This window comes from Triturus cristatus, chromosome 6 (genome assembly GCF_964204655.1).
Source record: "Triturus cristatus chromosome 6, aTriCri1.1, whole genome shotgun sequence".
NCBI lineage: Eukaryota > Metazoa > Chordata > Amphibia > Caudata > Salamandridae > Triturus > Triturus cristatus.
Window position 1 is genome coordinate 1,894,046,876 of NC_140589.1, and position 15,300 is coordinate 1,894,062,175.

Consider the following 15,300-nt stretch of genomic DNA (forward strand, 5'->3'; position numbering starts at 1 on the left):
TTTCTCAGACACCCTTCAGAGAAGATGCATCCCGTAGTCCGTGAGATTCAGGGATTTGGCCGCTTCTCAGGCCTCTTGATCAGCTGGAGCAAATCTGAGCTGTTCCGGTAGGCAGACACAGGTTTCTAAAGTGATCTCCCACTCCAGTGGAGGGAAGATACTGTCAAATATCTAGGTATACAAATACATCAAGATCAGGGGCAGATCATCCGACTAAACTATGGCTATGGCTGTTCAGGGCAACAAAGGGTAGTCTGGGACAGGAATGCGACCCCATCACCCATCAAGCAGGTGCAACTAATTTTTTGATTCTGTCAGTACCATATGCTTATCTCCAAGATAAAAAACACAAACCCAGTACCATGAAATTGCAAATGGCGTATTAAATCAGTTGTCATTCATTTAATCATTCCATCTTTTCCTTGGATTACCATGGTAATTCTAGAGCTAATACATGCTGACGAGAGCTGACCTCCAGGGATGCAAGAATTTATCAGATCAGGACCAATCTCTGCTCGCCTACCTGCTTTGGTGACTAGAAAACTTCAGGTTGATTGCACCTCCCCATGATGACGAGGGTACATTGGGATGTCTGTTCTATCATCTTTCAATGGAGCTTTCCGTGCCTACCATGGTGTCCTCGAGTAATGGGTAATCCATGTTTGATTTCGGACAGGGAGTATGGCTATCACATCAACGGTAGGAAGGAGGTGCTCAGATTCTTAACCGGGAAGGTAATGATGAAAAATAACAATACAGGTCTCTTCTTAAACCCTGTAACTGTACTGAGCACATTCTAAATCCATTAACGTGGATCCATTGGAGGGCAAGTTTGTTGCCAGCAGACATGAAAATTCCGGCTTCAATTGCGCATATTAAAGTTGCTGCAGGTAAAAAGCTCGTAGTTGGATCTTGGGTTTGAGCTGGTGGTCCACCGTGAGGCAAACTACCGCTTCCCCAGCCCTTGCCTCTCGGCACCCCAAGATGCTCTTGCCTGAGTGTCCTTGGGGTGCAGTGTTTAAAGAATGACAGTGTTCAAAGCAGGCTGGTCGCCTGAGTACTTCAGCTGGGAATAACTGAAAAGGATTCTGGTTCTATTTTTTTTGTGTTTCTGAACCGGGGCTATAACTTAGAAGGACCTGCAGGATCAGCCGCAATCTGAAGATGCAAGTAACACACCTATCAGGAGAAACCTCTGACTGTCACGCATGGCCACTGCCTGTCCCAAGTGTAGACTAAGTCCAATTTGTAAGGAAGCACAATCTGATCTCTGCCAGCGTCATCATTGTGGTTGCTTTTGAGTCCAGAGTCTACCTCTTAAAATAAGGTGAGCTGCAGCTTTAATTGGGTCAGAATCTCTCTGTGGGTTGCACAAGACATGTGCACACACGTGTGCAGGCTGAGTGAAGAAGACTGCTGTCTGACTACTACTGATCTCTGCTCACTGATAGCCCCAGGCAGATTGGGGTCTCGATTGGGGTCATTTTAATTGGAGGAAAGAAATTAAATCTACCAACCCGTCTTGAAGATAGTGTAAAATGTCTCTTCACTGTGTAGAAGTAAATTATGTTTTACTCTCTCAAGATTAGAATTAGATCCAAACATCATAGCCACTGCTGTTTGTACAATGCCTAATTTGTACCAATGGGGCACACCACTATGGATCACTGGAACTGAGACACCTTCTGTCCGTGTGTTGTGTTTAGAATTTAGTGGCCACTGCCCACACATCACCGGGGCAACAACCCAACTTTCATTCCTTTTCACTGCAGCAGGCGGAGCCTGATGAAGGTTGTCTTTCACTGTGTGCATGCCTTATGGGTTACTGTTTGTTTTCCTTCGCCACCGCCTCTGTGCCCTCCTAGTGTGTTCATTCACCCCATCCAAATCAGACCCTCCATGGGCCAGTGTTTATCACTCATTCCCACCCTCGCCCTTCCTTGGAGCAGGCAGGGCACCTTGGTGCCTGCTCCATCACTGATGTGACAGGACATACACTGGCAACTCAACAGGCTGCCAAACGTTTTGTATTTAACTATGTATGTCTACATGGCACACAAAACTTGCAATTATTTAGACTGCGATAAATATGAATGTGGTGATGAAATGGTAAGCAGTAAGAGTTTTAATCTTCCAACCAGATCTTGTCCTATGACTCTTAACTCTGTCACATTCTCATGTACAGTCACAAATGGCCACTAATTCTGTTGTTCTTTTTTCCTTAGCTGAACCTGTCCCTGCCAACAATTAATAGCTGCTTACCTGGGTCCATGCCACTGCACAGTCATTGGCTCATCGTGGGCTAGCAATAAGAATCCTTGCCTCGTCATTGGCCTGCACGTGGCGGGTCTTCGCTCTTCATTGGCTTCTACAGCATATGCTTCAGATCTTCATTCGCCAGCACTGGCGGCCCCAACCTCATCATTGGCCTTCACCAGACACGCCTTCTGTCTTCATTGGTGGCATCAGAATTTTCCATACAACATCACATCAAGAACTTTGTGATGAGGGGGGATTGCTTCTGCTGCACTTCTGGCTCTTGCTGATAATACTTGCTCTATATAGAAAATCAGAGGGTTTGGGAGAATTAAACTGCATGAGTAACACATTCTGAACCATAACAGCCTTACGGTGGGCGGGCATTGCTTTCCAATGCCATTCATGAAATGACTGAGAAGGTGTGCGCCTCTACAGACATGCACAATGTTTCAGCGATATAGGCCAAGGCAGCCAGTCATTGACGGGAGCTGAACATGGGATCCCCTGGAATAGTTCATGGCAGACCTAGAATTGGTGTGTCGGTGTCTCAGGAAGAGGCTGGCGTGGCCACGCTCTTGGATCTCTGCAGAGCCACTAACAGGGCTGTCCATCCACCTTTGTGTTACATGAACAGCTGGGTGTGTTGAATCCCAGCGACATTTCTGATGTTGTATTTGGTTTAAGTTTGGGTGTTGCATTGATCGCTCTCGCTGGTGCACTTTTATCTATTCTTTGGATCCGGAATCAGGCGTGCTTCTCTGGTCCATCCTTTGATGGGAGAGCTGGGACAAAGAGGGGATGAGGATGTAATGCGTGGATTAATTACTGGTATTCTTTGTGACAGAGATAGACCCTTCCCGGCCCATAAGGTCCCTCTGTCTCAGAGGTCCTTCGTCTGTGGCCTACTCGTGGCTCCACCAACCACATGGCACAGGAGGAGGGCAGGACAGCATGAGTCTCCAGGCCCTGTCCTATTAGTGGAGGACTGGAAGAGGAACAGCTGATTAAGTACATTTGTATCCTATTTACACCAGTGCACATGGCCAATAAAGGAACAATGAAAAATAACATTAGTTTAGCAAGTGTTTTAAGACACTGGTGCAGACTAGAGACCTGTCATTAGAATATACATTTCATCCCAGGAAACCATTACTCAATCCAATTGAAAAGAAACACTACTCTTAAATACAGTAAAGGAAGAGCTGTAATGCTGTGCCTGTCTGTGGAGACTGACTGTCTCTGTGCTGATGTAAGTCCTGGGCAAACAAGGGAGAGCCAGAGTGGAGGACTTACCTGCAACTAATCCAGGAGTCACTGCTCAGGAAAGAGCATCACTGCCTCTGTAGCTCTCTTCCTACAGTACTTCACCGTCAGCAGCCCTCCGTCTGCCCAGAGGGAGTCAGTGGTGGGCGGTGCCAATATTCAGTGGTTTCATGCAGACTCGGGTCTCAGCAGAGCTGGACCAGGAACAGCAACCAGCCATGGCAGATCGCTTCTCGAACTGCCTAGGAGGGGGTGCTAGTAAGAAGAACCCTCCCCCTTTTGTTACAGGGAGCTGATATTGCAGCACTGCTGCTGGCCCGGCCCCCAGTGACAAAACCAGCCCCCACCATCACAAAACCACCCTTCACCCCTCCTGCCCACCGGGGAAACGCCTGATGCCAGCTACGGCCAGTCCAGCCCTGGGTCTCAGCACAAGTATTCATAGGTGATTATTTACACCCATTGCTACTCAGGGGTCCTTTAGGCGCTCTCTATAGAAAGGTGCTGTGGACCCCCGTGGCTCTGGGACCAGGTCCTGACATCGCCCTGTCTTCCTTCCGCCTCCTCTACCGTGCGTCGCTTCCTGCAGTGGAATATCCCGGCATGCTCTACTCGCAGCTTCCTGATCCAAGCAGCATTCCATGAAGCTTCATGCCAGGCTGTAACACTACCATAAACAATAAAATATCCATAGCTTACATTAACAATGCCTTCTTTTATTTCTATTATAAATACTTTGTGGCTCATTTAGGGTTTGTTAGAGAGACAGAGATGGCTTTACATCGATGGCCTCCCTACCTCGCTAAACATGCAGCTCTCTGGCCTCATTCAGGGGCTGAGGAGCCGCTTGGGCTGCAAGGGTGGTGCCCCCGCTGGCTCCACTGGCGTAAACTTTCAACCGTTAACGAATGAATGTGGAAAGGGCCGTCCCATTCCGGGAGCGGCTTCTGACAGTTATTTAACTACATAGGGCCACGTAGGGGTGGGCCAGCCTGAAGGACAATCTAGCAGTGCCCGAAGGGCTGGTCTAACAGTCTAGTGTGGGAGGCGATTTTTGGCTGCTTATGGGCATGTTTTGTGGTCTGAAATCTCATGGAGGGTTTGACGTGATGCGGTATGCGATGGCGCCTACTCGTATGTACGTAAATATATTGCAACACAAATTTGCACGGTGCTACAGGTGGGGGGATAACCCTAAAACCCCAATATAGACCGGAGTCTACAATTTAAGCAAAAACATATGACCTGTGCACACATGAGAGTATTAACAGTGTAGATTACTGTCAGTAAACACAAACACAATTATAACAAGCGGTCAGATGACGTTTTCTTTCTTTTGTGGTTTTTAATTGGTGATCAATTGCCCAGCCAACACGTGTTTCGCCTGGGTGTTAACCCACGACTTCTTCAGGGCTACAAGATGTGAATAACAATATATTAACATGGTACAAAAGGAATACAGTCAACTGAAAAGAAAGAAAGCAAGGGACGAGAGAGCAAGCGTAAACAAAGGACAAAACATTATGATAATTAAGTACAGAAATCCCAAGTGATGTACCAGACACCTGGCACCTCTCGGTGACGTTAAGAATATTTATGCATTAAAAGAATTAAGTACTAGTAGGTAACTGACCCTTATCACAGCAATGCACGACGCATATATTAAAACATGAACATTAGATAAAACACTTGAGTATAGTAGTTCAATGATTTCTTTGAGAAAAACACTTTCTGGAGAAAGGTGGTATAAGAAAAATAACACTATTTAAGAACAAATGAACTCATTCTTGTGTCAAGATGCAAAGAAAACCACCGTCACCAAAGAACAACCAGTGAGTACCCAAAGCCACGTGAACAGATGATAAAGCGAGGAAGATATGCATGCGACCGTAGAATCCACATTCAGATTCTTACCTATTGGACAAATTGTCAGAAAGAGTCAAGTTCTGTAATCAAGTGTAGACAATAAAAACCTGGGTCAGTATATGTGCTCAAGGGAGGGTAAGGGGTAACGAGGGTCAGTCGGAGGATGCATGGTATACTCACCTCTATGCCGGTTATATTTCCGTCCTGGCTGGTATAATATAGGTAGAAAGGACAATGCACATTAAGAGGTCAGCATCAGACCAGAAGCGGGAGGTGCCAGGTGTCTGGTACATCACTTGGGATTTCTGTACTTAATTATCATAATGTTTTGTCCTTTACGCTTGCTCTCTCGTCCCTTGCTTTCTTTCTTTTCATGTTGTGTGGTCTGGTTGGCGGTTGTTTTTAGATCGAGCCTGGGTAGCACATGCTGTATTCTGTTGATGGGCTTTCAGCATGCCCTGCTCTTCTGGTTGATGGGTTGACCTGCCTTTCGAAATTCCTTTACTCTGGTTGGTCAGTTCTGTCCATCTGTCACGCCTTTGGGTGCTTAGGTTTTTTCCCAGGGGACATCACTGATTGTTTCTTTTGGTTGGCCAGCTCTGCCACCTGTTTCTTCCTCACTTGCACCCCCTTCTTCCCGTTGTGATAGTTTCTGAAGAAACACGATACAGAGCTTGTTATTTACCTGGAGGCTATCACTGGCTAAGATACTGGAAACTTCTGAGAACTGGGGTGCCCAAAAAACCGAAGAGGCAGTGTCTGTTAAGACGAAGGACCCTTTTCCCCATTCAGTGTAGGGTGTGGTGTAGGTGGTTTCGAAGGAGGATTCTATAACCTAGTCCAGTCCATACTATCATAAGGGCCGCAGCTGCCTTGCTATGTTAACAATATGCAAGTCTTTTCTTTGCACGAATGCTGGGTGGCACGTATTTTCATCAAGTCTATTTATTCCGTGCTGCATACAAATGTGGTTCACTTATGCTTGTTACTCCTTGTATTTACTCGACCTGCAGAAATGACAAATGCAATCCTCCCTCAGGCACCCAAGAATAAAATCTAGGTTATTCAAGCTCACGTTGTGTCGGAGCTCCTGCCCCAGACGATATCATTTCCCTCACAATACTGGCGGAATCGGACATCTACCCGGGCGAAAACAGGGTCGGAAGACCCTCTGCATAGCAGAATCGAGAAACGGGAGACGACAGGACTACACCGGCGAAGAAACAGCTGAGTGAGACTCCGGGGGAGCGACAGCCTGCCTGACCTCAAAATGGTGGCGCTGCCCCTCGAGCCTAATAAAGACAAGGCCCCGGAAGATGCTGAAACCCGTAAAGGGGGCCCTGAGGGCAAGGAAGACCCCATATGGCAAAGTAGCTGTGAGATGAGGCCGAGGTACATGTGGCGTTGCCGGAGCCCACCCGGATATCACGGGCTGCTCCTCAGCTGCAGAAAAATGGCGGCCTCCTCTGGGATGCCGGACCAGAGTTGATGGTGCCCCCCCACCTCCCCCTGGTGGAGTGGAGAGCTCAAATCGCCTGAACATACCGGCGGAACGAGCGACTGAGACCCGATGACAGCAGGCATTGCAGAAAAACTTGCGTGAGTAATTTGACCGCCTCGAGCCCATGAGAAAGCGGCAGCAACCTCCCCCCGCTTTCCCCCATGGCACTACGATATCCCCTACCCCAGCAGTCTAGAAGAGTTTCCTCTTTAGTGGCCACAACAAGAAACCTGCCTGCTAGAAGGGTATCTGCTGGAAACGGGGGCCAGACAGAGGTTTTGGAGGGCCAGGAGGGAGCTGCCTGACCCTGTGTGTGACTTTAAGACTCCACTTACACCTGCGCAATCTGATGTAGAAGCACACCTATAAGTCAAGAGGGACAACCAGAGGCCCCGCACAGCTGACACATAACATGGCACCCACCCTGCGGAAGACACACAACCCACATCATATGTGGATCCCAGCGCTTGGCTCACTCAACTACAAGACACTGCAGTTTGAGTGTCTGATTTCTTCTCCATGGTGCTCTTTATGAGAGCTGTGCCTGTCCCCAAAATTGCGCCCGTGACTCTGTTCTTAGTGCTCTCAATTCAGAGTTATGGCCTTATAACACCAAGATGGCTGCCACAGTGGTCGCTACCACGTTGTGCTACTACTCTGGGACAAAAACCGGACATCGACCAGAACTCAAACCTATCCCCCACCCGTCATACCCATCAGGACATTGAATATGTGAAATTACCTCCGTAGAGACCTAGCTATTTGGCCGATGCCTGGTGGAGCTACCTGTTAGCTAAAGAAGAGATGGGCTGTGGACTTATCCCCCGGCCGTCACCTACCCAGCTGGACTTTGGGCAGACTTTCCTTCGTCTCTCCATCGTATCTCCCTCCTACCCCTTTACCCTACACCCTTACCCGTCTATGCTCCATTTATCTCGTCTTCTATGCCCTTAAATGTTTTACTAGTAACTGATATAACTTGTAACTAATGTCATTTTGTAACATTGTGGAACCTCATGTAAAGCGTTCTGATACCTCCGGGTCTAGCCAGCGCTATATAAAACTCATCAAATAAATAAATAAGTACATTTGCAAAGAGCTGCTTCATGGAAGCCTTGCATCCTGTTACTTTTCTAACACTGTCGCTCCGAGGTGCTTTCAGATGCGGCTTATTGTGCGTGAGGTTTTCAGAAAGATGTCCACAAGCAGGGCCGGCTGTGGAACTTCGTGTTGCCCAGTGTGATATTCTTTTTTATCACCCTCACCACTGATCCTCCTTTTCTCGAATTCCCTCACTACCAGCCTCCACCACTGCCCCTCATCTCTCCATAACCCCTCCATAACCCCTCTCTCACATGCATTTCATTTGTTTTATAGCATTATTTCTGCCAGTGTACGGTGTCAGAGCGCTTTACATCACCCACATGTTTTACAGAGACAATGAGTCTTACGTGTGTAAATCAGTCTATAGGAAATATCACATAAGAACAGGACCACTGGCATTATGCGATTGTGAGGCCGGTACATTTTGCGCATAGTTATACATTTTCCTAATTTTCCACATAATCCATCATCTGCTGCATAATCTGCTGATTGTGTCAAAAACACGATTTGGTTCCAGCACAAAAGGATCAAAAGTTACTAAAAACTTGACATCATGTGTTCCTGAACAAAATGCCCAATTAATAATATAATGCTATAAAAGAAAGTGCTACATTGTGTTGCATAATTTTCCTTTTCTTACAGCACATTTTAATCAACTCTGATAAATAATTTGATCCGGCCGTGCACCATGATTCCAGAGACCTTGCACAAGACAGTGAGGATTACAAGATGTAGGAGTCATAGGCCATACATACTAGTAGAAGTATATTTTAACAGTGTTTGGTCTGGAGAAGCAAAAACTCAGGATTTAAAATGTACCTCAGTGGTTGGGTTTACCTAAGGTGCAATGGTGCCTCTGTTGCTTCACATGGGTACCCCCACTTTTTGCTGGTGTTTCACTGTTTTTCGACCTTAGTCTGGCTGTGGCCCTGCTAATCAGGACCACAGCCTAGCTGCTTCCTCTCTAAAATGGTTTGCATGTACATTAGGTACATATCTAATTGGATTCCGGAGTGCCTTATAAGCCCCTAGTATATGGTATACTATGTACCTAGGGCATAGGTACCTCAGAGGCCTACCAGGGTCTGAAGCATGTATTATGCCACACCTGGGAAGCACTCCAAAATGGCACCACAGGTCTGCTACTGCAGCCTGAGTAAGGGTGTGCTTGCACCCCTTAAAGTGGCATAGGCTACCTATATCCACATATATACAGAAACATATAAACCTATAAGTCACTCCTATGGCAGGCCTTGACAATCCTGAAGGCAGAGTGCTTGGTTTTGGGTGAGAGGGTGCCCAAGCATGAGCTGAGCCCCTCTGCTGTGTTCGGAAATACTTCCTTATGGCTGTTCTGTCCTCGCGGTAAATGCTAACTTTGGAATGGCTCCATCAAAACATGTCGTGCTTGGTGTCAAACGTTTTGGAATACTACCCCCCCCCCCCCACCAGTTCTGGCGGCGGGGTAGCATTCCACCCTTCTAGAGGGAAAGACATGTTCACACTGGTCAAACCTGGTAGGACTTTCCTGAGCCCTGGCATCACAAAATGGATGCCTCTGCCACAGACACGGGTCTGGCCTCCTGCTGCTGACCGAAACTCCGACAGGGGAGGCCTGGACAATAGGTTTCCTGTCGAAGGGAGGTATAACCTCCTCCCCAGACAGGCAGATGTGTATTGGGGCTGGGCGGGAGCACTCTCTGGTGCTTTGAAGTCCTGCACTGGGGGCACACTTGGTGTCCCTGTGCATAGTCCAGTTCAAACAGGTTGCAGGGACTACCTGCCCCTGCTCTGGCATAAAACTGGACAAAGGAAATGGGTGTAACCACCCCTCTTTCCAAGCCTACCCATAGGGGGGGCCTTATAGTTAGTCCATCCCCTAAACTTAGAATAAGTATAGGAATCCAGTCCCTAGGATTTTAGATTACCCTGGACGAAACTCTGTATCATATATCCTGGACCTTAGACTTTCTATCACGACAGAAGACGGAAGAAATCCTTCTTGGGGTCAAGGAGTGACTCCCCTGCTTGGCAGGCACCAAAGAAGCAGCTGACCGGTCTGCATTGCTGAAGCTCCCGCCGTACCCCGAAGTCTTTGCATCACCAGACGTGGATTTCCAGACTTCTCCAAGGCTACCCTGAGTCCACAGCAAAGCTGAGGCCCGTGGCTATCGTGGGTGACGTGGAACAGTGACCCCTGGACACCGTGATCTTTTGCAGCAACAGCATCTTCCTGGGCTTCCTCAAAGTTGTGCTTTGGGCTCCAAGTAGCACCAGTCTTGAGCACCTCCTGCACCGAAGATTGCTGGCCTCCACTCCACGAGTGACCCATGGGCCAGTTTCAAGTGCTTGAGGCTCCTTCGCGATCACTAGCCCGTTGGCTAGCAGGTCCCCACGAAGGCAACTCATTTTCTAATTGGGCTTTCCTGATTGCTCCAGATGTGCCCTGACTTACCCTTGCTGGGTGAGTCCCTCAGACCTTGCTGGTCTGCACCGCAGTCCTTTCTCTGAATTCCAGTGACTTGCCGTTGCCAAGGATCGTTTGGTCCATTCTGGTGGCCGACACCGCAGCATTCGACAGACTTTGTGGGACAGCCCGAATCCGGCTCGTGGACTTCGTCGACGCCTCCTGGACCTCGTGGCTGAAGAGTCAAGACACCCGTCAACTCACCTGAAGCACCCGACATCTGTGGGCATTGGTCCATTCTGCCCTCGGTCACTGGCTAGTGACCCAGACTCTGTCCCATCTGCTTTCAGGTTCCTTCCATCCTAGATCCAGGCTTGGATCTCTTCGGACACTTCTCCTCTTTACGGCAGCAGCAGTTCTTTGCAGGCTCCCATTGAAATCGACGACGCAACCCGACACCAAAAGACACCTATGCACCCAGCTTCCCTGGGTGAGGTAACTCGAGTACTCCGGTGCTCCCGTGGGTGCTAGTCCTAAAACTTCTTAAGTCCAAAAGGTTTTGCCCCTGACTCGATTAGAAGTGTCCCTAATCTTTAAATTTCCAACCGCGACATTGCCCATAGAAGATACACTGAATACAGATCCCGTGGGTCCCCTGTGTAACTACCTTGGGTGGTTCCTTGGGGTCCCAGCGATTCTACAGACTCTAGGTCTTGTATCTAGTTCAGTTGTGGTTCTTATACCACTTTTTTGGTATATGGTTTGGTATGCCCCTAGGGCCCAAACGTGTATTTGTGCTATTACTGATGATTGCTCACTTGTAACTTAAGTACTTCGAACTCCAGTCTCATAAAGAGACTAGAGGGGTGTGTTCTAACCTAATTACATATATTTTGAAAATAAACCTGGTGTGGTTGTCCTTTCATTTGATCATTCAGGAGATTATAGACTGGTAAAACAAGCTGCTTTACATTCCTTCAAGACTTAGCCTGAAGGCTGCTCTCCATAGCTACCACTAGGATAGCTTTCAATAAAGGTTGTCTTTAACCTATCACCTATCAAAATAAGGGGTTGTTTGGACTGATACAAGGTGCCAACTAGAACTAGTGGACAGCATATATGAGGCCAGCTTCTCACATTGGTGTGCAGCGTGTGGGATTCCAGCTTGCTATTGTTTTACCAGATAATCTCAATTGAATTGATCAACTGAAAACCACTAAACGTTCCTGAGGTACATATAATATCAAGTTTAGCTACAGTAAGTTCTACTGAACTTAGAGTTGTGTGTTAAGGGATAGCACACCCTTTCTACAACTCAGGAGAGTTCAGTAGGCCACACTAGCGTAGGTAGTGCAATACACCACATTAGTAATATCTAACCAGCCAGCAACCAGTGGGTCCCTACCAGGAACCAGTGAGCTCCTTCCCTATAAATATGAGGATCTCTCCTTTGCTCAGCTTAGGGCCTTATGTTCCATTAGGAAGCTGAAGACAGGCAAAAGTTATCCACCGAGCATCTCAAAAAGATACTTAAGCTGGATGATATCACAGGGCCTAGTGGACCTGATGGGATAGACAGTGTGGGTGGGGCAGCAGGTGAGGGTGGGCCTGGGGGTAGCAATTCCCCTGACCCTACCTCTAATGCTGAACAGCCTGGTGACAATGACCAGACTGGTGAACACAGACCTCCAGGATGAGGAGGATGACAATGATACTCCTTCCTTTATTCCTCCAGGTAGGCCTGACAATAGGGTTAGAAGGGATAGGTCTCTATCAAGGGGTTCTGTCCAGTCTAACTCCTCTATAGGGACCTCTGTCTCTTCTCACAGAGGGAGGGAAACCTCCCAGAAGAGTAGAGAGAGACTGCTGAAGTATGAGCATAACAAGGTCAACCTCAGAAAGCAGCAGATGGCCTTAGATAGGGAAGCCCTAGAGCTATACAGAGCTTGTAAAAAGGAGGGACTGAGGAACTTCGATTTTCGATCACGATCGAATCGACCCGCCATTTTGTAACCCGCCGCCATTTTGTGTTGCCATCACTCAGGCAGCACGGCGAACGAAGTCTATTCTGCCTTTCCCGTAGCTTGGTGTCAAAATACATCCTCGGCCTTGTTTGCGAGGCTGGTGTTTGGACTAGCCGAGTACACTAATCCGTGTCTGGCTTTCCTAATCCCTGTTTCAACCATCTGTAGGCCCACACCATTCTTTCCTGATCATATCTTATCGACTGGCCTTCACTGTCACCTGCTAGCATTCTCTTGTGTCATGCCCGTCCTCCAATACATACAAACGTATCTCACCACCTGCAAGTCAGTTGTATTCTGTTAATTAATCAGTTCGGGGGTGGGATGACAAACATAGTTGGAGGAGAGGACTCTTCGAGTCATCTGATCTTTTTGTTTTTGAACCTTTCTTACTGGTTCTGCTTTGTTTTCCACTTACCCTATTGCCTCTTTTCTTCTTTGCTTGGGGCGTGTGTTCTGTTAATAATTCTGTATTGTATAGTATTTAATCTGATGCGCCACAGAGTGAAGTGGCAGTCTCCTGAGAACCTACTTTGTGTACTTCTAGGATAACTGTACTAGCTGCAGCTAAATAAATCCAATCCTCTAACGACGACAGAGTGTCCCGTGTCTCTGTGTAACGAAGCAGGTGAACCCAGAAGACGGAGGGCGTACCCTGCGCCGCCAGGTCCAAAAGGTTCTGGTTCTTCAATTTGCGCCCAATGTGGGGCGGCTTCAGTGGTACCGGTTCTGCTCGAAGGTCGTGAGGAACCTCGCAAGAAAATTCCGGAGGGTTCGCGAGCCACACTAAGCGACCCCTGTATGTCGAAAGTGGTCCGAAGGTCTTTTGCAGCGCGGTTACTCCTTCCTGACGGCTACTGGCGACCGCTGCCCTGCTTTGGCCCATTCCTTTGGTGATGTATGGTAAAGCGAGACGATAGACGGGCCTCTGTTGGTGGAAGAAGACGTCCTCCTTAGTTAAGTTAAGTATTTTCGTGGGTCGCGCCCACAAATCTTGGTTCTTTGTTTGATGTCCTTAGGTTACTTAGATTTAGTTTTTGCAAAGACTAAAGCCGAGGGTAAGTGCATTTGTGCTGCGTAAACTGAGTTTTACTCCCTTGAAGTTTGTGAACAGTCCAGAGACATTGTGAAATGCCTGGTCTGACTAAGTTTGGAAGAATTTGTTGTCTTGGTTGTAATAGGGACTCCCGACTTGAGGACTCTTGTCCGATTCCTTCGGTTGGAACTCCCACATATGAGCTCTACTCGAAACATGGTATTGGCCCCATTGCCTTTAATGAGACATGGACTCGATACACGAAGAAAGATGGTGTTCTTAAATGGCCAGAAAATGGTAGTTTTGATCCCGATGTGCTAGATAATTTAGAAACAGTTTTGTTCAGAAGAAAAGCCCGGCCGGCAATGTTTGACTCTCTCCGCCTTTGGCGTAAGGAAGCCAAACAGAAAGAAATTAAACAAGCAAAACGAGCTAGTAAAACACAGGGTATGACGATTATACAGGCTGCTCAACAGTTCAAGAATGATGAAATTGACAATGCGACTGAAATCTCAGAAAGACAACATCGTATGGCGATAGATAAATGCTATCCGGTGTTGCCTGTTTCTCCTTCTGACAATAAGAAAGATATAGAAGAAGATCCCCTAATGTCTCGTTTATTGAGATTGCCTCCGCCTTATGCGCAAAATACTAATGTGCCTCAGCCGTTACAGCCTGCTCAGATGCTGGTAGTACCTCCGCCGGTTCCGCCTCTTCAGCATTTGCCTCCTTCAGCACTACCGCCCTTGCCGGTTTCATCATTAGTCTCAGCTTCTCAACCTTCATCTCCTGATCTTAGCTCTCCTTTGCCTTCTGCTCCTCCTGTAATTTATAGTTCTTCTCTTGTTAATTCTCCTAATATTCTGTCTCCAGTTCTGATGTCTAATTCACCGTCTATGCGTAAGCGTCACAGATTCCGTCACTAGTATTTTATCTCCTTTCTTTGGAGCTCTTAATGTGTCTCCGGCTTTTGCTCGAAGACAATCACGTAGTCAGTTCCCAGATTTTGAGGAACGAGAGAAGTTAGATTCACTTGCACGAAGATTGATCAAGAAGGGTCCACAATATAGTATGTCTGATACTATGCCCACCTTTTTGCAATGGAATGCACCTACACAAAGGTATGTTTTTAATGTAATGTGCGATATTCTCATTAAAGAATGGGAAGATGTGAGTTCGAGCCCGATCTCACAAGATTTATTAGATGTCCAAGCCGATTTGGAAAAAGGACTTATTGTAGGTTCCAAAGTTGAGGAAGCTGTAAGGACACTCATCTCTTATAGAACCTTATTGTTCTCTCAGATCTTTCTTGATTCTGATCCGTTGGTTAAACTGACATCAACAAATTACCCCATGAGAGAGGTTCCTCCAGTTTGGAAAGAGGAAGTTGCAGCCGCAGGTGCTAATCCAGCTATTCCAGCTCACTTTCAGAGTATATGGGTACATGTACCATGGAAAAGATCTGAAGTTTTGGCCCTTAAGCAGACTCTACCAGATCCTCGTAAGAACCCTGCAGGATATTACAAAGAATTATCGCAGACAATCGATGCTTGTATTATGAATCTGGCAGAAATTGATATGCTAATGGGTAATGTAGTCCCACAGACAATATGGGCTAAGATTCGTAGAGAGGATCACGCACAAGAAATGGGTGCTACTTGGGATGCCATAGCTGATACAGATAGAGACCAAGTGGGTGGTGCAAAGCTTGACGCTTTGATCTCGGAACTTCCTGGTAGGATCATTACGTTAATGAAAACTATGATGCCTGCTTTGAGAGTGAATTGGGATAAGCTAGCAGCATGTAAACAAAAGAAAGATGAAAGTGTCTCTGATTTCT

General features: G+C 47.2%; 1 protein-coding gene across 1 annotated transcript in view; it reads left to right on the forward strand.

Moving 5' to 3' along the window:
- The window catches only part of LOC146822329 (uncharacterized), a 165,977-nt gene extending 161,753 nt beyond the window's left edge, over positions 1-4,224 (forward strand). Inside the window, exon 6 of the mRNA XM_085609464.1 lies at positions 2,226-4,224. Coding sequence (XP_085465590.1) covers positions 2,226-2,251 — 26 coding nt within the window. The 3' untranslated portion in view covers positions 2,252-4,224. The remainder of the gene's footprint in view (positions 1-2,225) is intronic.
- Positions 4,225-15,300: the final 11,076 nt, after the last annotated feature.